Genomic DNA, 24,180 nt, shown 5'->3' with positions numbered 1-24,180 from the left:
TTGCTCACGCTCAACTTTAATGGTTGAGCACGCGGTGTCGTCCCTGACGACGCCGTCACTGAGGAAGCAGCATCACGCTGCTCCTTCATGATGAACTCTAGAGCAACACCATGTTGCTCTGTCGGCGATAGCGTACGCAGCATCGTAGCTATCGCCGCTTCTCCAATGACTGTTGACAGTCGTTGGAGGGCTTCCCACTCTGGGTCAGACAGGTGGGGGCAGTCAGCGCGTGCAACATGCGTTGTAGGCGTATTGGACCTCTCCATGGACACCCATGTGCTCATGTGGTTCTCGGCTCCGCGTCCGTACACCCTGTACGAACGTCAAGCAGTCGGTCGTTGGACGGACTACAAAGTGCTACCAGGTGTAGTGGGTCTAACTTGACTCACTACTTTAGCTTACACGTTGCGCTACGTGTATGAGGAAGCGTAAGTACTTAGTAATTACTTAGGTTAATTATATTTGAATACACAAATATAATTTAACTTAGACAAGACTCCAAGTAGCTAGTTTATGGTAAAATGAGAACTGTATTGTTTGTAAATTGATCTTCCTTCTAAATCTGCTAAAAACTGTTTATCATCTATGAAAGGGGTTGACAGCGGCTGGCTGTCAGAGCCCCGCTAATATGCATGTCTCTGATTGGTAGAAAGATGCTGCTTTCTACCAATAGGATCTTTGGGTATGTGTGGACCACTCATTGTGGTGGCCCACTTCAATGTATCCATTGGTGTGTCTTACACCAAGGTGAGGAAGTATCTAAAACTTTTAACAGATAACCTAACTGTTAAATTCACAAGTGGCTGCAAACCACTTGTGCGTGTAACCCCGTTACAAGCTGCAAACATTGATACAGACTGCCGTGACATGGTCGACCTCGGAATCGAGATAATATTTCGATCAAGAAGAACAACTTTTGTTTTCGTTGAGGCCAACTTGCTGCATTTCTCGTCCTCCACCTCATCGATATCTTCATTCACTTCAGCATGCGATTCATCGTCTCGGTGTAGTGCCCCCATAACCCTTGGATTCTACTTGACGCCGGGAAATATTTCAACGATCAATTCGGTTGGGATGCACACTGTAGCACACAAAAACTTCAAAATAGGGATATTGCGAAATTCTCGTCCACTTCTGTCGCAACTCATCATGGCGGTCACGCACAAGTTTTATCTTGCCAAACTAGACAATCCATCATGGCGGTCACGCGCAGTTTCATCTTGCCAAACTAGGCAATCACCGGGGGCACGCACTATAGCGTTCTTGCGTATCATACATCTTACCCAATTATATTAGGAAACCGTCGGATTCATAGCTCAATCGAGCAACCCTCCCGGTTTAAGTGGCAGCGATCTAGTATCGACGGTTCCATATAGAACGGGGTGAGATGTATAATACGCTTGAACGCTATAGTGCGTGACCCCCGGTGATTGCCTAGTTTGGCAAGATGAAACTGCGCGTGACCGTCATGATGGATTGTCTAGTTTGGCAAGATGAAACTTAGAGCTTGACTGTATTATCATATGTACTTCTTTTCGCACGCTCGCAGCAAAATCCAGAGCTGTTCCGGGCGAAACACGGCTTTGTTACTCTTTTCTTTCATTTCCCTGTCATTTATGTGCACTTCATCGATGGCGTCCATTCAGGGTGGCCACTTCAAGTCACCGATCACGTGAACAACACTGAAAATTTCAATTTGCATTTCTATAGTAGAAATAGAAATAGAAATTCAACCCTTTGATCAATGTGATGTTGTAAACACGAAAGTGGTCAAGTGCCGTATTCTATCAGCTCGCCGCGCTTCGCAGCAGGCACTGCCTGAGCGCCATCTTGTTCACAAGACGAATATCCATGTAGCACACGCAGCTCTCTGCTACTTGTTCAAGCAACGCGCGCAACTCCGTCACCTGACCGAGGGGAACATTAACCATGTCGTCATGACTCAGCGCAAGATATCGCTTAGTCGCTGCTTTCAGGAGGCTGAAGCAACCTGTAATAGAGTCGTACGAGATCATTGTTAGTATGATAGGATAGAACAGCAATATATATGCATGAAACGCACCTTCAATCGCGTTGCATATCGGAGAATACATCGTCGCGAGACGGAAACGCACAAGGTCTTGGTGCTCGTGCACCAGATCCTTCGTCTGGTTGTGAGTCGGGGCATGTCGAGTATAATTACGACCCGGTTTGCCAGCGAAGTGTTCCTGGTAGACCGGGTGCCACTTTGCAGCATCGTAGACAGCGTCGACGGACTCAGCATTATTCTCCATCTTGATGCTTCCGCACTGGGCCTCGTAGTACAGCAGGCCAACATCAGATGAGATCGCACGTTGAATTTGCAGGTTCTTACTCTTGCTCGGAGGCAGCTTCACGATGGCGCGCTTGCGCTCAGCACCCGACCCTGCGTGCGCTTGCTCTACAGGCTGTAGTTTGTTTCATCATAGTATACGATAAACGCACCTGCACGACTATACTTATGCAGATCAAGAGCGAACTGCTTGCGCTTCTCAATGTTGATTTCATTATTGCAAATCGCAGGCCCCACGCGCACCTACATTCCCAGCTTAGCGTTAGATTGAGGCATAGATTCCACAATATTAATGTACAAACCACAACAATGACATACCGGCTTAGCCGTGTACAGGTTGCTGGTGAGCTATTGGCTGATCAAGGATGTGTTCAGCTGTACACTACAGTCCACCCACATTACCGTCTTCAGCTGCTCCAGCGTCAGCAAGTAGTTCTCCTTTACGTAGCTGACCAGCGCCTCCTCGATTTCTTGGGTACTGTAACAGGGTTACACGCACAAGCGGCTATAGGCCACTTGTGGATCTAACAGATAAGATGCCTGTTAGCAGTTTGGATAATTCCTCACCCTTGGTGTAAGTTACACCAACTACTACTTTGAAGTAGGCTGGTCCACACATACCCAAAAATCCTATTGGTAGAAAGCAGAATATTTATTCCAATCAGTGACGTGCATAATGACGGGGCTCTGTCAGGCAATCCCTTTTATAGATGATATAACGATTTTAGAATCAATACCGTTCTCATTTTAACTTAATCTAGCCGTTTGGTGTGTTTATGTGATATAAAATATATTTGCTAATTAAATTATAATTAATTCAAATTAATACCAAACCTAACGTTTCCTTATACATGTAGCGCTCGTGTAAGTCGTAGTAGTGAACCAAAGTTGGCACATTACACCTGGTAGAACTTTGTGTTCCGTCCAACGACCGACTCGATGACGTTCGTACGAGGTGTACGAACGCGGAGCCGAGAACCACATGAGCACGGAGGTGCCCATGGAGAGCTCCAACACGCATGCAACGCATGTTGCACGCGCTGACTGCCCCCACCTGTCTGGCCCAGAGTGGGAAGCCCTCCAACGACTGTCAGCAGTCATTGTAGAAGCGGCGATAGCCACGATGCTGCGTACGCTATCGCCGACAGAGCAACATGGTGTTGCTCTGGGGTTCATCATGAAGGAGCAGCGTGATGCTGCTTCCTCAGTGACGGCGTCGTCAGGGACGACACCGCGTGCTCAACCATTAAAGTTGAGCGTAAGCAATTACGTTGGAAGAAAGGGCGAGCCTCTCCTCCGATGGCTTGTCGAGCTCGACACAGCCATAGCGGCTCGACGCATCGTCGACCCGCTGTCGAAGGTCGCGTTCGCCATGTCATGTCTTGGAGGACGAGCAAGGAGTTGGGCGTACGGACGCCGACTCTCAGATCCTACGTGCTTTAGCACGTACGAGATATTCAAAGAGGAGCTCAGACAAGCGTTTGAGCCCCCGCAAATCGAGTTCCGGTCGAGGGCGGAATTCCTCGACCTGCAGCAGGGTAAGCATGACGTCCATGCTTACGCGCAGCGCGCACAATATTTAGTATCAAATATCGTGACTAACCCGATTGACGAAGCGACCAAGGTCGTCACGTTCATGAAGGGACTTAGAGATGGGCCCGTGAAGACCTATCGCTTCCGAGAGTACCCGAGTACTCTCGAAGCTGCAATCACCCTTGCCATGCAAGAAGCGTTTAGCCTGCGTTAGTCTCAACTCCATGCAAATGCGCCGAGGCCGCAATCGGTCACTTTGCAAGAGAGTGCACAGCTCCCATGCCCCCTGGAGGTGGCCGTCGTGGCGATGCTAGGCATCGCCGCGGACCAACAAAAAAACAGTTGGCGCGGGGTGACCTACTGGTAATGCAGTCACGCGTGCCGACATCGGACACGCGACACTGAGGATTGCAGCCCCCAGCGAAACTAGCTCTTGCTGCAAGAAGCAAGATGACAGGCCGAACCTAGTCGTCTTGAAAGTTTACTCGTAGAGAGCGAGCGACTCCCTTCGAGATTTGGTAGATTCAGGCGCGTCGAACAACTTTGTTCGACTACGGAGCTTGCGGAGTCTTGATGTGGCGTAATGGTTTCGCGATGATTACGACGCGACACGCATTCATATACGGAGGCGCACAGACTACCGACTAACGGAGGGGGTACTCCACTTGCCGTGAAGGGCCTGAAGGTCTTGCTCACCTTCTGTACCCTTCGGTGTGGGCGGTTACGCTCTTCCAAGGTGACTCTGGAAGATGCCGGGCTTGATCTTGGGCTGAGCAGGTGTGGACGGCACTAAGAGGATTCGGTTTGACGCTGCCGTGGAAACTCTTCACGCAGCAGTTGTTAGGGTGTAGATCTTGTCTTGAATAAAGTTGATCTAGGCGGGGTTGTCCCTTGGGTGTGTTTCAATCGATCGTGTTCCTTTACGTGCTTGACCGCCTCCTTCTGGCGGAATCTTGAGCGGTGGAGAGATGTGTGCAGCCCGGCCAAGCTATCCGGGGAAGTGTTGTTAGCATGGAATGTAAAGGAACGCGCGCCAAAGTGCGGTGGTGGAATTTTTGGCGTTGTCCAGGCATTTGGCGCTGCCGCCGAAACACAAGTTGCTGGGGAACCGCACGCACACTTCACGGTGTGGCTACACGGTTTTCCATCTACAGCCATTGAATACCGGTCAACACTACAGAATGATGCCACTTTTCAAGAGCAGATAATCGACCTAGCTAAGATCGTATTAACTACGAAACCTCTGTGTATTTGTGACGATCGCCAGTGTCCGGCTTGCTCACCACAGGATTTACTAGAGCCAATAGTACCAGGGATTGATGCATTCCGCCGACGTGCTCCGGGTTTGACCCCGCCGTTAACCGCTCGCTGTAATTCGTGTGGTGCAATGTTCCGAGACAAAGACAGTATCTATCTGTATATTTAAATTCTTGCCGATAAAGTCCGTCTTCGCATCGATTCGCCGTTGGCAGATTTTGACAAATGGCGCCCTCCCCAGACGACTGGAGGAAGTGATTTGGCGACGTCGTGGCTGATCCGTGACGTCCAAGTACATTGTTGGAATCATTGCAAATCATGTTTAAGGTATGTGTTAGTTTTTAAGGACATGTTTACTTCGTATCACAGTTAATACGATGTCGATATGATGTACAGGCAACAGTGCGCACCCCAAAAGCAAGCATTTGCAGATTTTTTTAAGCCCGAAGAAGTCCATTTAGGTCGGACGACCGTAGAAGGTAGTTCCTCACTTCGGCTTCATCGCGCGGTGGGCTGCGAGTATGTTAATGCGTACAATCCTGTTGTTATGGTGAGATTGAAATGCAATCATGACGCTCAATTCGTGTTTAGCGGATCGAGAGACACGGCTGCATATGTTGCAAAATACTGTTTCAAACGTTCGAACCCAGTTGAGAACTAAGCAGGTCTGTCGTTGGCGGCGTTTACTAGGGCAGTCAGCAATGTAAATGCACTTCCGCCGGAGATAACGCCGGTCGAACGTGGATACCGTAATTTGGGATCGATGTTGTACGCCGTTACAAATTGACAAGAAGTTGCAGCTACAATGGCTGCTCTTTATATTCTGAACAACAGTCCGTTTTGGTTTTCGCACGAGCTCGTGCATATTAGCTTGGGAAATAATCTGTGGAATCGGTTGAAATAACCATATCACAACGGAATGTGCAAGATAACCAACCTGGGGCCTCCACCGTCCGTGCGGAGAATGCTCTAGAGCGCTACTGGAAACGTGACCCCTCTCTGGAGAATGTTTCATTTATGGAGATTTGTGAAAAGTATGAATATTCTGGTAAAGACCGAGCACGTACGAGTAGTAAATGTTCAAGTGATCGCTCAGCACGATTTTCTAAGATGCAATCGCCAAAGGATTTTGTCCTCAGTGGAGTTGACATTCCGGACATTATGTCTCTGCTGGATGACAATCAGCAAGATTATTACTACATTGCACTCTTGACGTTATTTATCCACACAGAGAGTATACGCTTTCGACGGGAAACCGATCATTCCTCGGGAACTGCAGGTCATTTTTAAAATCGGGGGACCCTGCGCAAGTACGAATGCTACTGAAATACGAAGCTCAGTGGCAAGACTACTACCATGCTCAAAGAAACGGCGGTGACGACGACGAATCCCTTGAAGATCAATTAGTCAGAATGAGATCCGCGCCCACATCATCATGGGTTCCTGATCAAGACGATAGGTCAAACTCGAACGCTGATATTGATTCTGCAGTTGATCAAATTCCCAAGACTTTCTCGATTCCGGTACGTTCACATCTCCGGTTACATCGACTTCAAAGCTGTACGAGGGTACCGTCTGTACTGCAGCCACTGTCAGCAATGTTATTACGGATATATACTGTGAGCAAGGAGTATGGCACAATCCGACCACTTCCACCTCCTCTCAGTTTCACTTTGGTTTCCTACGTTTCTCAAATAATCACTCCATATGATGGAGAAGCTTGTTTCGGAACCCACGATTTCCTTGAAGCATTCCCCTCTATGCGAACGCGGTTAGAACGCTTACAAGAGTGTTATAGTCCCGTTCTTTACGAAGTATCACATATAGAACCACAATTGACCCCAGAGACGCTACCCCCTTTTTTACCCCGAAAATTGCAACGGTATCTCATGTATCCAAACTGAATTTCAGGCAGCGCGTCACATTTGAAGTTGCCACCCGAAACCTTCTCTACGCTTATTCCAAAGATATTGATGATGTTATCGGTGACGCCTCTGATTTCCCTCAATACCAAAGCGATCCCTTCAAAATCAAGTCCCAACTTATTGCTTATCTCGGCGGCGAAGCCTGGACAGGGAAGTCTACAATTGTCGAAGCACTACTCGCTATGGCAAAACGGTGTGGTCGGGAAGGCAGTGTTGAGACCTTGGCATTCACAGGAGCAGCAGCCATTAATATTCATGGGAAAACCACGCACAGTGCACACAACTTACAATTGAACGGGGCGGGTAAATCGGTATCCACTGCGGTCCGGTAACTCGAGTTCGAAGGCATAGTCTTCGACCCTCTTTTTGATCCGGAAGGGCCAATGCCACCGGTGTGCCAGTTTCTTGGTGATGCCAGCCTTGACTCTCTCCATGTACAACCAAACCCTGCCGCCGACATCAAACAGAGCCGGCAACATTGATTTCCGGCCTGCAATCGGCTCAATTCCGCCAGTCTTCGGTGGATCCACCCTGTCCCGAGATACATGTGCCCCCTGTCCCGCAAACGGTTGGTTTGGGGCACTCGCCGACGACTCGCGAGTCGTAGGTGGCTCATGCGTACTCGGTTTGAGCGACCGGTCACTTGGGACGGGGGTGTCTTTTACCGTAGACGGTTGGTCTTGTGCTGTCGCCGACGGCTCGGGCTCCCGAGTCTTCGCCAGTATCGCTTTCTCTTTCCTGCTTAGCTTGGCGTTGTGTTCTCGGGCTCTGCGAGTCTTCTCGGTGGCTTGGTATTCCTTGGCCATCTCCAGAGCAATCTGGTGTTATCTGTTGACCTCGCGGCACCACGACAGTGCGGCTGACTGCTTCGGTGTGCCGTGTCGGAGCGAGGATAACACGGGTTTCAGCGTTGAGTGGGCATCCCACCCGTGCACCAAGTAGAATAGTGTTTCCTTCCGAGTCGTGTCCTGTAAGTTGTTGATGGCGTAGACTAAGCGCTCCACGATCTCGTCCCAGTCTTGTTGGAGCGGGTCTTCAGCGTATACCTTGACGGATTGCATTACAGTTTTGACTGACCGTTCTTGCTGTCCGTTGGCTTGCGGCCGGTACCTCAGCGTTGCTCGGGACCGTGACTGCATCATTTCTGCAAACGCTTGGAACACTTCGCTCATGAACCGTGGGTCGCGGTCATGGCGGATGAGTGATGGCGCACCGAATCGTCGGTATATGCATTTCTCGAATGCTTGTGCCACCCTGAGTGCGCCCGTATCCGCCATGGCTTTCGCAATGGTAAAACCCGTAAAAGAACATTGGAAGAGCAGCAGGGCCGTGTTGCCCCTCCGAGCCTTCGGCAGTGGTATCACGAAGTCCATAGACACTATCTGGAAAGGCCGTTCCGCCAGCACGTTGCCAGGAGAGTATCCTTTCAGTTGGGGGCGGGTTTTGCTGGTGCTGCAGTCGGGGCACGCCTTCACGTGCTTCTCCACGTCGGTGTAGAGTCCCAACCAGTAGTAATCTCGCTTGACTTGCTGGTAGGTTCTCATCACACCCTGATGGCCACCTTCCAGCGAGTCGTGACAGTTCTGGAGTACTTCTTGAATCATCGTGGTGGGTACCACCAGACACAGCGAGACCTCCTCTTGCGACTCAGCGTCGCGCCGACGACTCGTTCCCATGTAGTGTAGCAAATTGGCCTCCGACAACACGAACATATCTGCGATTTTCCATGCATCTCTGGCGGCTCGGTATCCAAGTTTCTCCACATCTCCACGTAACAAGGTCTTCAGGTTAGCCCATCGCAATTCTTCGTCCTGAGCGGCAGCTATTCGTCGTCGTCTTTCTTCTTGGACTTCCACAGGATCAATGTCTTGTGCGTTAGGAGCTGGTGGTGGAGCTTGGGTCGTTTCCGGGGGTTGAATTTCAGGAGGTTTCCGGTTAGGTCGAGTCTTCGGCGGTGGCTTCGGCTTATCGTGTGTGAATCGGACATGTTTTTTCTTGCTCTTGGTCTTCGCCCGAGTCATCGCCAGTAGCATTCCAGGTTCTGGACGTACGAAATCAGCAAATGTTTTGCGTTTCACGGTTGAGACGCCGTTTAGAATTTGAATAGAGCCTCCTGGAACTAGGTTTTGTGCTTCTGATCCTTGCGGCGGCGACTCGAAGATCACTTCTTGTATCCGATTGAGTCCGGTCAACTCTGCTTTCCGGGTTTCACTCAGAATGAACTTGGAAACTTTTGACTCCAAGGCTTCTGTTGCCAACGAGTCCGCGGCAGCATTGTATTCGCGTACCACGTGCAGGTATTTGACTGACCGCAATCGTGCTGTGATCTCCTTGTGATGATTCAGCTGTGCCATCAGTGATTCCTTCCGGCAAGCTATCACCCCCAGGGATTGCTGGATCGCGAGTCTCGAGTCTCCCACGATCACTAATTCTTCGGCGCCGAGTTCGATGGCGGCGAGAACGCCGTTGTTCATGCCGGTGTACTTGGCGATGTTGACCGTGGTTTTCTCGAGGTAAGCGTTCGCTGCAATAACTATTTTCCGCTCCGGAAGGCTCCACACGATCCATGAACAACTGCTGTAACCACCGTACTTCTCCGTCTTCGCTGACCCATCGAAAGAAACCACGAAGCCTGTATGAGTCGTCGGTAGGCGTGCATAAAGCAAGTTTGGGTCCATGCGAGTCGTCCGTGAGCCTTTAGTCGGCGGGGCAACCAGTTCCAGTGAATCATTGAGGTCCACGAAGTTGGTCACCGTCGACTGGAGCAACTGGGTGAAAGCACAGTCCTTCTCCTTGACTCGTTGGACGGACAGGTGCCACGGGGAGAGCAATACCGTGAATTGTACAGCTCTCCGAAAGAGTGACTTCGACTTGGTAATCCACTCCAATGTGGAGAAGCGAGTGTAGACTCGTATTGTCCGTCCCGCCAACTGGGTGTAGCAAGTCTTCAATAGTAGCAACAGTGCTAGCACCTCTTTCTCCGCCGCATGATAGTTCATCTTGGCATCCTTCAATACACGTCCGCAGAAGCGAACAGGGTGCAACCTGTCGTCATGCAGCTGTAGCAGCGTGGAGCTCAATGCCCACTCATTTGCGAACAGCATGGCGTGCACTTCCTTGGTGCGGTCGAAGTGGCGGAGTATCGGCGCTGCCACAGCCTTGTCTTGGAGAGCTTGGAAACTCCGACGGGTAACGGTGAGGTCACCCTCCGGTGCGAAATCGTCTTCTTTCAGCTAGTACAGCGCCGCGCCGTAGACAGCGAAGTCTTGGATGAAGCGGCTGTAATAATTCAGCGCTCCTAGGAAAGACTGCATTCCCTTCTTCGTTCGTGGGAAAGACAACTTAGTGATCGCGTCCATCTTCTTTGGGTCGGGCCGAATGCCGTCTTTTGATACTTCATGGGACAGGAAGTCGACGCGTCCTTGCACGAAAATACTCTTCGTAAAGCTGACGCTGATCGGCCATTCTTCAAAACGACTGAGAAGTCGATCCAGCGTCGCCAAACAACTGTCGAAATCTTCGCCATCGAAACAGATATCGTCCACGAAGGATCGCCGGTCGAACACAGGCACCAGGGACGACTCGTCGGCTTCGTTGGTCGTAAACATATCGGCCTCTGGGCTGTTAACGAGCCAAGTAATGGGTTCGGTCGTCTCCGAGTCATCGCGGGCGGCTGCAAACTTGGTTCGAGTCGTCGCTGTAGCGCCCGGTAGGCGAGGTGGCGACTCGAGTCGTCGGCAGTGCTCTGTCGAGTCTTCGGCGGCTTTCATCTTTGCTGCAAAGGCGTTCCAGCCGCCCTTCGGTTGCACAAATCCCCATAACGCGTTGTCTATCATCCGTTGGTAGATCATCGGCGCATTCTTGAGGCCGAAATGCATTCGTAGCCACTCGAAGTGCCCTAGAGGGCACACGAATGCCGAAATCTTGCGCGCACGTAGAGTCATCAGGATGGCCCAGAATCCGCTGGCCGCGTCGAGCGAGCAGAACCACAGGTAGGTCCCCAGGTCCGTGATCAAGTCGTCGACAAGTGGCATGACGTACTCCAGGATTGCCGTTACTGCGTTGACCATCTTGTAGTCGATGCAGAGGCGGATGTCCTGGCCATTCTTCTTGAGGACAATGACGATCGGCGAGGCCCACGGGCTGTCCGAAAACGCGATGAGCCCTGCCTTGAACAGTTCCTTGAATAGTTCGTACAATTTCTTGAGATGCTTGAATGGGATCCGTTGGGCCCGTTGTTTGATCGACGCGTGCCCTTGCACGTCTGTCACAGACAACGCCGTATGCTGGAGGAGGGAGACAATTCCCGCTTGCAATCATGATCTTTCATGACGCCGGAGTACTTCGATGAGACTCTCTTGCTGGTCTGCCGACAACCCGGGATTCTTGACGTTTGCGGCCGAGTAGTCGAGCGTTGTCGGTACTGTTTCCGATAAATCGGGGAGAAATTCTAATTCATGCGCGTAGTCCTCCAGTTCGATGTTCGCCACTGGGTGCTCAGTCGTCTCGTCGTCTCCGTCGGCGGTACCTTTCGTGGCCAGTACGCGCATTACTGCTGTGAACGTCTGGTCGACAGTCGTTGAAATGTCTCCGGCGTCTCGGCAGGATACAATTTGAGTCATCGGTGGATGCCCCTGTGGATTGTACTCCAGTCCTGAGTCTTCGTCGCGGCTTACCGTCGACTCGGCGGTCTTCAGTCCTGATCCAGCTGCCTCTGGAGTCATGGCTCACCGTCAGTCGTCGTCACCCCTGTCGAGTCGCCGGTAGTAGCGCCGAGTCGTCAGTACTGTTCCTCCGCCATCAATTCTGAGTCATCCGTCAACGACTAGTCGTCGGCACTGTCACATTCGCTGTCGACGTGTGGTTTCTAGCCCGAGTCTTCGTCAGGTCGCCGCAGGATACCTTTAGGCGTCGGGTAACTCGGTCGTTCCACCGCTGGAGGCTGTCTGGCCAACCATTGTAGGTAGAGTTCAGCTTCACACTTGAGTAGTGTCTTGTCTCGTGTGGCAGCGTACGCGAGCACCTGCCACACCTTGTACTTTGCTGAATGCAGCTGTATACAACCATCAGTCTTCGGTAGCGATCCAATGGGAACCCAGACTATCACCGGGAAATGTACAGGACAACTCGCCAGCTGATCCGTGACGTTGGTTAGTCGAATCCTGACCAGACGTCCCCTGTAGAACTTGGGACAGTCGAGATGAACGTCTCCGTTCGGTGAATCCACGGCACGTGGGTCGTCGGCTCGGGTTGTCCCCGCTGTAGCTTGAACTCGTCCCAGTCGTAGCCCGGTATTTGCATTGGTTCCGTCGGACCTTACGCGACGTGGCTTCCTTCGGCCTCGTCCATCATGCTTTGAGTCTTGATCACCGGGATCATCACCTCGTCGGGAAGCTTGGCCGTTGCATTGAGGAGGTCCAGACCGATACCGGCTGGGATCATGAAGTCGGTGCCAAGCACCATCTCTACCCCGTCGGAGTGGTCCATAATCCAGACCTCGAAAACATAAACGCGCTCCCATCCAAGGATGACTTTCACCTTCGTCCGGCAAGTCGTCATCATCTTGCCCTTGGTGATCCCTTGTACATCCATGCAACGCCCATGCCCCACTACTTATGGAGACTCAGTCGCTTGGCAAGTTTCTCAGAAACGACTCTGACGTTTGCCCCAGTGTCCAGCAATATCCTTGTGCGCGAGTTGTCCACGGCCCCGTTCACCAGTGTCCGCATCCTTACGCGCTCGTCAAATTTCTGCGCCGACCGTCATCCTATCCGTTCTCCGGTTAAGAGTCTTACCTCCGGAGCGAGTCGTCGGCGCGAGTCTTCTTGCACTCCACTTGTCAGCCAGTCTTAGGCAGTATCTCCAATCACTTCCTTGTCATCTTCATCACAGAATACACCTCCACTGAGGCAGTCGCCTCTCTCCTTTTCCAGTTCCGTCGATTTCATGTCGTTATCTTGTTCAGTCTTCGTCCATTCGCTCTCGCCCACAAATGCAAAGATGCACTCAGCTTCAATTGCGGGCTCGGCTAACTGTGGCGGCCCGATTGGGACCAACCCAGTCGTGGTTGGCAGCCTGTCTAGTTTGAATGGTCCGAAAACAGTAGTTATTGGAGCTCGGGAGTGAGATCTTTTTTGTCCACTTTGGACTTGACGATCTTGGTGGTTTCTTGGAACACTTCACACTTTCCGGCGTCGTGCACTTGCTTGCATAGCTTGCACCGGCGCCGGTAATAGTGCGCCGAGTGATAGAGGCCTCGCAGGCTGCACACTGCCATTACTGGCGAGGTTTCTCGTCGCGGTAGCCGGGGCTTTGGAACCGATTGTCTCGGCCCTGGCTGCGGCCCGCTGAGTCACCCCTGGGCTGTCGGTTGTCAGACCGGGCGTACGTGCCTTCAGCGGCGACTCGGCGTTCGTGATCGTTGGGTGCTGCGAGGTAGTGGTCGCTTCCATCTGACGAGTAGCTGTCACCCCAGTCTTCGCCGTAACGCTGTGAGTCGTCGCTGCCGTGTTCACTTCCATCTTCGCTGTTACTGTCGCCATTGTATCGGTGGCGTTGATGCTGCGGGTCGTTCCGGGTGTAACGGGGTTACACGCACAAGTGGCTACAAGCCACTTGTGAATTTAACAGATAGGATATCTGTTAAAGTTTTGGATACTTCCTCACCTTGCTGTAAGCCACACCAATGGATACATTGAAGTGGGCCACCACAATGAGTGGTCCACACATACCCAAAGATCCTATTGGTAGAAAGCAGCATCTTTCTACCAATTAGAGACGTGCATATTGGCGGGGCTCTGAAAGCCAGCTACTGTCACCCCCTTTCATAGATGATAAACATTTTTAGCATATTTAGGAGGAAAATAAATGTACAAACAATACAGTTCTCATTTTACCTTAAACTAGCTACTTGGAGTCTTTACTTGATATATATTATACTTGTGTACTCAAGTATAATTAACCCAAATTGTTACGAAGTACCTACGCTTTCTCATACACGTTGCGCAACGTGTAAGTTAAAGTAGTGAGTCAAGTTAGACCCACTACACAGCTGGACTTCACAACAGAGGTGTTCCTAGCCAAGCGGAAGTAGTGAGTTAAGTTAGACCCACTACACCTGGTAGCACTTTGTGTTCCGTCCAACGACCGACTGCTTGATTCTCGTACGAGGTATACAAACGCGGAGCCGAGAACCACATGATCACGGAGGTGCCCATGGAGAGCTCCAACACGCCTGCAACGCATGTTGCACGCGCTGACTGCCCCCACCTGTCTGACCCAGAGTGGGAGGCCCTCCAACGACTGTCAACAGTCATTGGAGAAGCGGCGATAGCTACGATGCTGCGTACGCTATCGCCGACGGAGCAACATGGTGTTGCTCTAGAGTTCACCATGAAGGAGCAGCGTGATGCTGCTTCCTCAGTGACGGCGTCGTCAGGGACGACACCGCGTGCTCAACCATTAAAGTTGAGCGTGAGCAATTACGTGGGAAGAGAGGGCGAGCCTCCCCTCCGATGGCTTGTCGAGCTCGACACAGCCATAGCGGCTCGACGCATCGTCGACCCGCTGTCGAAGGTCGCGTTCGCCATGTCCTGCCTTGGCGGACGCGCAAGGAGTTGGGCGTATGGGCGCCAACTCTCCGATCCTACGTGCTTCAGCACGTACGAAGTATTCAAAGAGGAGCTCAAACAAGCGTTTGAGTCCCCGCAAAACGAGTTCCGGTCGAGGGCGGAGTTCCTCGACCTTCAGCAGGGTAAGCATGACGTCCATGCTTACGCGCAGCGCGCACGATACTTGGTCTCAAATATCGTGACTAACCCGATTGACGAGGTGACTAAGGTCGTCACGTTCATGAAAGGACTTAGAGATGGGCCCGTGAAGACCTATCTCTTCCGAGAGTACCCGGGTACTCTCGAAGCTGCGATTACTCTATCCATGCAAGAAGCGTTTAGCCTGCGGCAGGCTAAACTCCATGTAAACGTGCCGAGGCCGCAACCGGTCACTTTGCAAGAGAGTGCACAGCTCCCATGCCCCCAGGAGTTGGCCGTCGTGGCGATGCTAGGAATCACCGCGGACCAACAACAAACCAGTAGGCGCGGGGTGACCTACTGGCAATGCAGTCACGCGTGCCGACATCGGACACGCGACACTGAGGATTGCAGGCCCCAGCGAAACTAGCTCTTGCTGCAAGAAGCAAGATGACAGGCCGAACCTAGTCGTCTTGAAGGTTTACTCGTAGCGAGCGAGCGACGCTCTTCGAGCTTTGGTAGATTCAGGCGCGTCGAGCTACTTTGTTCGACTACGAAGACTGCCAAGACTTGACTTCGAGGAGGTAAATGTACCTCGAAGTCTTCTGGAGGTACGACTGGCAACAGGTGCCATCGTGAAGACCGAGAAGGGCGTCGTGAACGTGCGCTTCTCGTATGAACAACGCGTGTTTGTCGAACACTTTATCGTCCTGGACCTGGACGATAAGTTCGACGTGGTAATGGGCATGCCGTGGCTTGCACGGCATGATCCGGTGATAGACTGGAAGAAGCGCACGCTCGTGCGCTTCGGACGCGCCAGCAGAACAGAGAGCGATGGCCCTGTTACCCCAGCGCACGCACCAACAGGTGCGCGCGGCTCACCAGCCGAGACAGCGCTTAATGCTGCTGTCCCGGAGTGCCCAAGAAGTGCGCGAGGGCGCGCACAAGTGAGACCAACGTCGGCAATGCTGCCGACGTCGGAAGAAAAAGCTGTGCTGGTTCCGGGAACCAACACCCATGTAAGGGACAGTCCTGACCAGAAGAGGTCAGGTCGACAACGACGCGTCGGCTCCGGGAGCCGACGCACCCTCGGTCACGAGTGGCTCCGCCAATGGATGGCGTCGAGGTGACGACGGCGTGTCAACTCCGGGAGTTGACGCTGCAAACCGTGCGGACGGTTGCAAACGTACCGCACTGACGCAATTTGCATGCTGTCGTGCAGCCGGGCTGCACGACGAAGCGCCATGCGATCAAGCCGGGCTTGATATCGCGCGCCCGCGGACAGGGTCTCCCGGCGAAGGAACACATTTCCGTGCAGCCGGGCTGCACGAAGGAACATGCGGTCAAGCCGGGTTTGATACCGCGCGCCCGCGGACAGGGTCCGCCGGCGAACAACTGTCCACGGCCGGGCCTGGACCAGAAGAACAACTGTGCGTAGCCGGGCTCCGCTCAACAAGAAGACGGCGCAAGCGGAGAACGCTGCGCAAGTCTCGGTCCGGGACCGAGACGCAACAAGAACAGTCTGCTGGGCAGACTGAGGCGGTGACGCCGGACGTCGAGACGCTAAGCGTCTTGACGCGCACAGATACTGGATTCCAGTATCGTGAAATGGAGCTCGCTAATCCTCCGACGACGGCGTCGGAGTTGACTTCGCTTCCAGCCATAAGCTGGAAGCGCTTCACGCGCGACTTGCACGATGGACGCATCGAGCAGGTCTGCGTTCTTTCGGACAGCGAAAGAACGGAGAGCGAGAGCGAAGAGCTGAGGCAGCTCTTCATGGGAAGTACCACTGAGAGTGAAGACACTCTCAGTGCGAAGACGAAGCGAGAGCGCTTCGAGGAACAAGGTTGGGACTCGCTGAAGTCGCGTCCCTATTTCGAATTATTGAGGGAGTACCAAGACGTACTCCCGGAAGAGATTCCTGCGGAGCTTCTGCAGGATAAGGGTATTCAGCACGAGATTGATCTCGTGCCGGGCACGAAGTACTGTGTCACGCGGCAGTGGCCACTGCCGCGAGAGCAAGTAAAAGCGATCGACGACTTCTTTGAAAGTCGTCGTAAAGCAGGACTCGTGCGGGAATCAAGTCCCCGCACAGTGCTCCGACGTTCTGTGTCAAAAAGCCACAGGGCGGATGGCGCATCGTTCATGCCTACAACAAGCTGAACGATGCGACGGTACCGGCGCAGACGCCGATACCGCGAAAAGATGTTATCATCGATTCGATGGCCGGGAGCACCATTTACAGTGCTCTCGACTTGCGAGATGGATTCTATCAAATCCTAATGCGTGAGAGCGATATCCCTCTCACGGCAGTGAGCACGCCAAGCGGCATGCTCTGGGAATGGCTGGTAATGTCACAGGGGTTAAAAACGCTCCTGCCACTTTCAACAGGTGCGTGACGCACTTGTTGCGCTCGGTGCGCGACTTCGCACCGAGCTACTTCGACGATGTGTTCATCCACAGCCGGGCTGTGGACGGGAAGACCGACGTAGAGATACACAGGGTGCATCTCCGGAAGCTACTTGAGCTTACGCGAAAGCACAAGCTCTACGCGAACCTGAAGAAGTTTATCTTCGGGGCGAGCGAGATACCCGTCCTCGGGTGTCTCGTAGGAACGAATGGTGTTCGCCCTGACCCAGAAAAGGTCAGAGTGATTAACGAATGGCCAACGCCTTCAAGTGTCAAGGAACTGAGGCAGTTCCTTGGCTTGGCCACGTACTTGTGCAAGTACGTGGAGGATTATGCGGGCAAGATCCGCCCGCTGTCACAGCTTCTTAAGAAAGAAGCTGTGTGGAATTGGACACCCGATTGCCAAAAGCCATTCGATGCGGTCAAGCGGGGCTTGACTGAGGCGCCGATCTTGGCAGTGGCTGACCAAGATCGCCCATTTCACGTAGTATGTGACGCATCCTATTTCGCGATCGGATGCGAGTTGATGCACCACGATCACGAGGGCCGTGATCGTGTCGTCTACTACCAATCGCGTCAGCTGAAGCCAGCTGAACACAACTATCCGGTGCATGACAAGGAGCTCCGTGCCATGAAGTACGCACTCGCAAAGTTCCGAGTGTATTTGCTTGGAAGTAGACCATTTGTGGTCTACACCGACCATGCTTCACTGCGTACCGCAGTGAAGTCGCCACACATTTCACAAAGAATGGCGAGATGGCTCTCATTCTTTGCGGAGTATAACTTCCGGGTCGAATACAAACCCGGAAGATTGAACGTGGTGGCCGACGCGTTATCACGTCGGCCGGACTACGCAGAAGCTGCTGACGTCAATGCCATTGACACCATGCGATCGAGCAAACCCACATCATCTCTGTTGGATGATGTGAAGGCCGCGTACGCGCACGACGCGGACTCGAAGCTCTTGCTGGCCTATGGCACAGCGCCTTCTGACAAGTCCCGTCAGAAGCTGCCCAAGCACCTTCGAGCGCGTGCACACCGCTTTCGTGTGCACGACGGACTACTGCTTTACAATGCAGTCGACGACAACGCGATCGCGTTGTCGTGCCGAATGACCATGACCTGCGACTCAGGATCATGTACGAATATCATGATGCCCCGACGGCGGGACATCTCGGACGTGAGAAGACATACGTCCTTCTCACGCGCGACTTCTACTGGCACCACCAGTATAAGTGGGTGCGCAAGTACATCCATGCTTGCGAGGTATACCAACGCGTAAAGCCTGCGCCATTCGCGCAGGCTCCGTTGCAATCACTACCGACTTCGTCGGAGTGTTGGAAGTCCATGTCTTTGGACTTCATCTTTGGTCTTCCCCCGGACGGCGGAAGGAATACCGGTGTTGTGGTCTTCGTCGACCGCTTCAGCAAGATGGTACATCTTGCTGCGGTGCCGGCAGAGGTGACCGCGAGGCAGACGGCTCGTCTATTCGTCGACATGGTGTTCAAACACCATGGCATGCCGACCGACATCGTGTCGGACAGAGACCTGCGCTTCACAGCGCACCTGTGGCAAGAAGTGTTTACACTTCTTGGGAGCCATCTTTCAATGTCGACTGCGGATCATCCGCAGACAGACGGTCAAACCGAGCGCGTGAATCGCGTGCTCGTCGATATGTTGAAGAGCTACGCTCACTCGTTCCAATACTGGAGCGAGTGCTTATCGATGGCAGCGTTTGCCATCAATAACTCAGTGCATGCCTCGACCGGGCATACACCGATGCGATGCGGCATCCACATCTACCGAGTTTACTCGGAGTGATGGCTCCCACTTTAAGTGGGGGAGGATCTACGACTGCAATACAGCAGCCGCAGAAAACCGCTGACACTTGCACAGTGTCAGCTGCAACAATGGACAAACCACATGAGGCTGCGCAGGGCGCAGACTCCTCCAACAACAAGGACAAAGACCACGGGTCTGCGCAGGGCACAGACACCGCGAAGAACAACGCAGAGGCCGGGCCTTTAGCGGAGAGCGAGCTGAATGACTTCAGCTCGGATGCAATCAACTTCGTTAACAAAAGACAAGCCGTAATTCGGTTTGTCCAATATGCAATAGCAGCTTCTGTTGACCAACAGAAGCTGAACGGGCAGAGGCAACACAAATGAATTCAAAGTTGGTTCATTGGTTTTGTTAGCTACTCAAAACCTGCCTAAACATGCCGTTTCGGACTTCGGAGCAAGCAAGCTTGCTCCGCGCTTCATCGGGCCGTTCACTGTGTTGGCACGACACGGCAACGCATACACGCTAGACATACCGTCTAGCATGCGCCTCCATCCGACTTTTTACGTCGGACGGCTGAAGCCATACCTGCAGCACGAGCCATCTAGCTCGGCAGACGCGATGCCGAGGCAGAAGCGGAAGCTTTGGCCTCGGCGACAAACAGCCTCTCCTCCAGCGCGTCCGCGCGCTGGAGCAACTCCTTCATCCGGGTCCCCAACTCGACCTGGATATTCGAGGCGGTCTGCGAGACCACCGCGACTTGGGCCTTCTGGTTCTCCAGCTCCTGCTTCAGGGCGACGAATTCAGCGCCCTGCAGACGTTCCACGGCGGTCACCTGGTCGTGGAGAGACGCGTACTGATCAGCCCGGGGCTGATCGTACCCGGGGCGTGTTCCCACCCCCGCCACCGCCGATCCGTGACGCCCGCGGCTCAACCCGCTGGATTGTTGAGCGGATTGTTGACCATAGTATCCCGAAAACGAACCCTCAAGAGGCTCGTTTTCGTATTCGTTGGAGAGGATTTCCTCCCCATCAAGATACATGGGAGCCGCGGAACGTCTTGCTGGAGGACGTTCCGGAAATGGTGAGGGCGTACGAGGAGCAGTACGCGCTGGCGCAGCGGAAGTAACACGAGCGCTGCGATCATCGCTAGCGCCCGAACCCCCACGTGCTAAGAACTTAGCACGGAGCTCTTTGAGACTCTCGGGCACACGGAACGACGTGTACCCGTTCAGGTCGCGGTCGCTCAAGCGGACCGCGCCTGGGAAGCACTTCGTGCACTGAAAGCCCTCGGGCACAGCGCACGGCACATTCGCCTCCTCCACAGCAACATGGAGTTGCTCCAACTTTCCACGCTTCGAGTACGTCTCGAAGCGATCACGGGCTTGCTTAATCCGATCACGGTAAGCACTCGGCCTCTTGTTGAAGTTTTCAACAAAGGCGTTCCAACTTTGACAAAGTGCCTGCCATTCGGGCTCTTTGCTGCGAGAAGAGGTCTTCTTGCTTTAAAACCATCGGAGCTCATGAAAGAGTCCGATGTAGTAATCGCGCCTTTGATGCGTTTCCGCATCAAAGTGCAGCTCGACAGCCACAGCGTCATCTTTGATGGCGCTGCATACGTACAGCGGCACCTCATTCGGAGGTACCGAGTTCCCATACCGGTCCGTGATCTCGGACGCGGACGGCATCCATGGATCGCGCGCTGCAGGTGCAGCGCGCGGAGAGCCTTGAGCTTTGGAATCACGCGCTGCAGCAGCAGCGCGCGGAGTACTGAGAGCCCCAGCGGAAGCGAGTGGGGTATCGCTCTCAGTTCGCGGACGCTTCGAACTCGAAGCGTCCGATTCGTCCCCTTCACGCGGGCGAATGTTCTTGCCATGAGGGTCGAGCGATTCGCTCGACACTGAGTCTTTGCGCTTAGAGGGCGAGTCCTCCTCGCCCTCCATATCTTCATCGTCGTCGTCGAAGTCGACGACGTCGCCATACTTTGCCTTTTGGCGTTCGAAGTAGCCATCGATGGAGAGATGACTCTCCACCGACTTCGGAGTCTTCTTTTCTTGAGGTGCGCTCATCGTTGAATGAGCGCGGGTTTCTCCTCCAAACGCGGAGAATTGACGAATGGTCAATTGAGAGATTGACGTGCCGAGACCCCGCGTGTCTAACCTTAAGGGGGGGATGGTGTTACGGGGTTACACGCACAAGTGGCTACAAGCCACTTGTGAATTTAACAGATAAGATATCTGTTAAAGATTTTACATACTTCCTCACCTTGCTGTAAGCCACACCAATGGATACATTGAAGTGGGCCACCACAATGAGTGGTCCACACCTACCCAAAGATCCTATTGGTAGAAAGCAGCATCTTTCTACCAATCAAAGACATGCATGTTGACGGGGCTCTGCCAGCCAGCCGCAGTCAACCCCTTTCATAGATGATAAACAGTTTTAGCAGATTTCGGAGGAAGATCAATTTACAAACAATACAGTTCTCATTTTACCTAATCTAAGCCACTTGGAATCCTATCTTACTTAACTTATATTTGTGTATTCAAATATAGTTAACCTAAGTAATTACTAAGTGCTTACGCTTCCTCATACACGTTGCGCAACGTGTAAGTTAAAGTAGTGAGTCAAGTTAGACCCACTACACAGCTGGACTTCACAACAGAGGTGTTCCTAGCCAAGTCGCAGACGACCTAGTTCAGGTGTGCCGCCATAAGTAAGCTACCTTCCATGTCCACGGCATTGATCCGCAATTCTTTCGCCCCCCCCTAATATTTTATTTACTTCCACCGTACGGAATTATTTGCAAGTATGATGTATGACAGAACCATAGGTTTTGGTAGTCGTAATTTTTGTATCATTATCGATTTGGAGGGGATAAAATGCTACGAGGTGACATTGGTATCGGGAACAAGATGGAGGTTTCCCTGTTCGAGTTGCGCAGATGCTCCACTCCTCTGTTGTAAACCTGTCGATCACACGTGATCACTTCTTGCAGCATACCCAGCTCCCTTAATTTTGAGAGGACTGGAGTGAGGCGAACAGGCCCAAGTCCAGCACGTTGGTATCAAGCGAGTTGGGGGGTTGGCAAAAGAGACGAATGTTCCACCCATCTTGCATGCCGGCTTCGAGAATGTCGGGATCCGTTGGGGAGACGTGTGGCTTAGCATTGTCTTGCTGGATGTAGATGACGTTCTTTTTGTCCTTCCTTGGCTACTGCTCTTTGATTACTGGGATGACATACTTTGTCAGATAACTTTTGTATACGTCCCGGTCCACGACTTTCAAGTTACGCATGGTGACGGTGCCCTTCGGTCGATTCCGACTTTTTTTTTGCGATGTACTTCTCAGCAAAAGGACAGATACCTAGTTTGCCATCCAAGTCTGCGTTTTGATGCGGGTCGAACCTATGAAGTCAAGTTGAAGTTAGTAATATCGGTTTAAAAAGGTATATAATCATCAGAGTAATCTTAGCTTGGACGTGCGATGGCAGCCAAAAGCATAGTCTTGGGGATGTGGCGCTTGCTTTGGCGTTTTCTGACCGGAAGTTCTTCGTCTTCGAGCATTATAAACGAGCGTTTGTCTTTGTCTGAATTGAACCACTTTTCATCGACGTGTACAACGTTATACAGCGGTTCATTCGGGACTCGTCGACAAAGCACAATGCAATCTCGATACGTCGAAGCTTGTTCTTCTCGGTCAGACAAGGCTTGATCCGTGAAGAACGTCTAGAGACCTCTTCCTCTTTGAGTAGCTCTCCCACCATGTACTTTGAGAAACCTGCGGCTGCGGCAGCGCGCCGAATCACCTGTCGATCTTCCGGTGGAACCGACCGCAGATTTTCCTTAGCCTCTTCGCGGTTTTACGCTTTCCTTCCGCAATGCTTCGCTTTCCGGCTCTTGTATCCATCTATAGGGGTCCCGGAGGCTCGAGCTGCACAGTACACATTCCAGATTCGGATAATTGTGGTGGGATGACAGTCCCAACGCTTAGCTAGGTCAATGTAAGTTCCCGATGGCAGAACGAGATCAGCACAGCGAATTAGAAGCTCGTGAATGATGACTTGGAGATCCTTGTCCGTGCCGTTGGTCCTAGACACAGTCATTGGTCGCAAAGGTGCTTGTTGTTCACGTGGCGGAAATTGCTCAAATGAAGCGGCCGAGGCGTTGTATTTGGTAAGACCCTGTACACGGTAGAGGACGAAGTGGTGTGTATGGTTGGTATCCCCGGATAGACGAAATACCGACGCGTCCACGTGTTCATTCTGGGGTAAATTTGGAGAAGTCTATACAATTTTATCGTGGTCTACGTCTAGATCCTGCAACTTTTCCGGACAGAAGAAGTACTTAACATCATCAGTTTGCTAACAGCAACAGAGAGTTAAGGAAATCCCAGCATTTTCGGGTTGAGCAGGATTATTCTCCCTGCTGCAGGAATCCTGCGGTATGACACTGCCTGTTGATCTTCTTCTCAGCGTAATTGCCGTTCTGCAGTGGTGGTCGTTGTTGACCATGACCAGGAGTGGGCACGAAGAGCTGGATGCTGGCCGCCTTGGACGCGGGCAGTACCTGGAGTCGAACAAGGGTTTGCCCGTCAAACGGCTTAAGGCTAAGGATGGAAGTGACAGGTGATCCTGCCGTGGCCGCAGGTGCTTCAGAGTCCAGTGACAGTTGACCCACCCTCTCAGTAACATAAAATAATTATTTTTCCGAGCTCTGGTCTAGTTCTCCCAGATGCTGTCCCGCTCCGCGGGGATTTCAAAGTAACCCACAATATATATTTGTCTGACACGGCCATTTGGTTGATTCACTGAGTAGTCGAGTGCATGGTTTGTATTGTTTGTGTTGACAAGAATCTCAAATTGGTTGCTCCAACGAAGCGTATGCCTTGCTTTGCTTTGCTTGTTCAGCCGCCCACTTGATATCTATTTCACAAAGCACGGGGGGTTGAGCAGCTTTTGAACACACCACAGCTTAAAGGTTTTGTACATACGATGATTACTGAGAGAGTTGCCGCATTTGCTGGTTTTAATGTTTTGTCGGAGTTGGCTGGGCCACAGGCATCCACGTCGCATGGTCTCACGAATTTGGAACGTGGAGCAGCTTGTTCTCCCAGGTCCCGCGTGGCAGAGCAGGCCACGGCAGCAGCGGCAGCAAGGATAACGACGACGTAGGGCAGGAACGTCATGGTTTGGCTCTTCGGATGACAGGGCGGGT

General features: G+C 52.5%; 1 protein-coding gene across 1 annotated transcript in view; it reads right to left on the bottom strand.

Moving 5' to 3' along the window:
* Positions 1 to 1,787: 1,787 nt before the first annotated feature.
* IUM83_19491 (uncharacterized protein) overlaps positions 1,788 to 24,180 on the bottom strand; it is a gene marked incomplete at both ends in the record, with an annotated part of 50,403 nt that continues 28,010 nt past the window's right edge. The window contains 3 exons of the mRNA XM_067944543.1: positions 1,788 to 1,990; positions 2,063 to 2,426; positions 2,714 to 2,789. Coding sequence (XP_067797757.1) covers positions 1,788 to 1,990; positions 2,063 to 2,426; positions 2,714 to 2,789 — 643 coding nt within the window. The remainder of the gene's footprint in view (positions 1,991 to 2,062; positions 2,427 to 2,713; positions 2,790 to 24,180) is intronic.

Source organism: Phytophthora cinnamomi (assembly GCF_018691715.1).
Source record: "Phytophthora cinnamomi strain GKB4 chromosome Unknown Contig13, whole genome shotgun sequence".
Lineage (NCBI taxonomy): Eukaryota > Oomycota > Peronosporomycetes > Peronosporales > Peronosporaceae > Phytophthora > Phytophthora cinnamomi.
The sequence above is the reverse complement of the archived record's forward strand: the minus strand, read 5'-3'. Positions and strand labels throughout refer to the sequence as shown.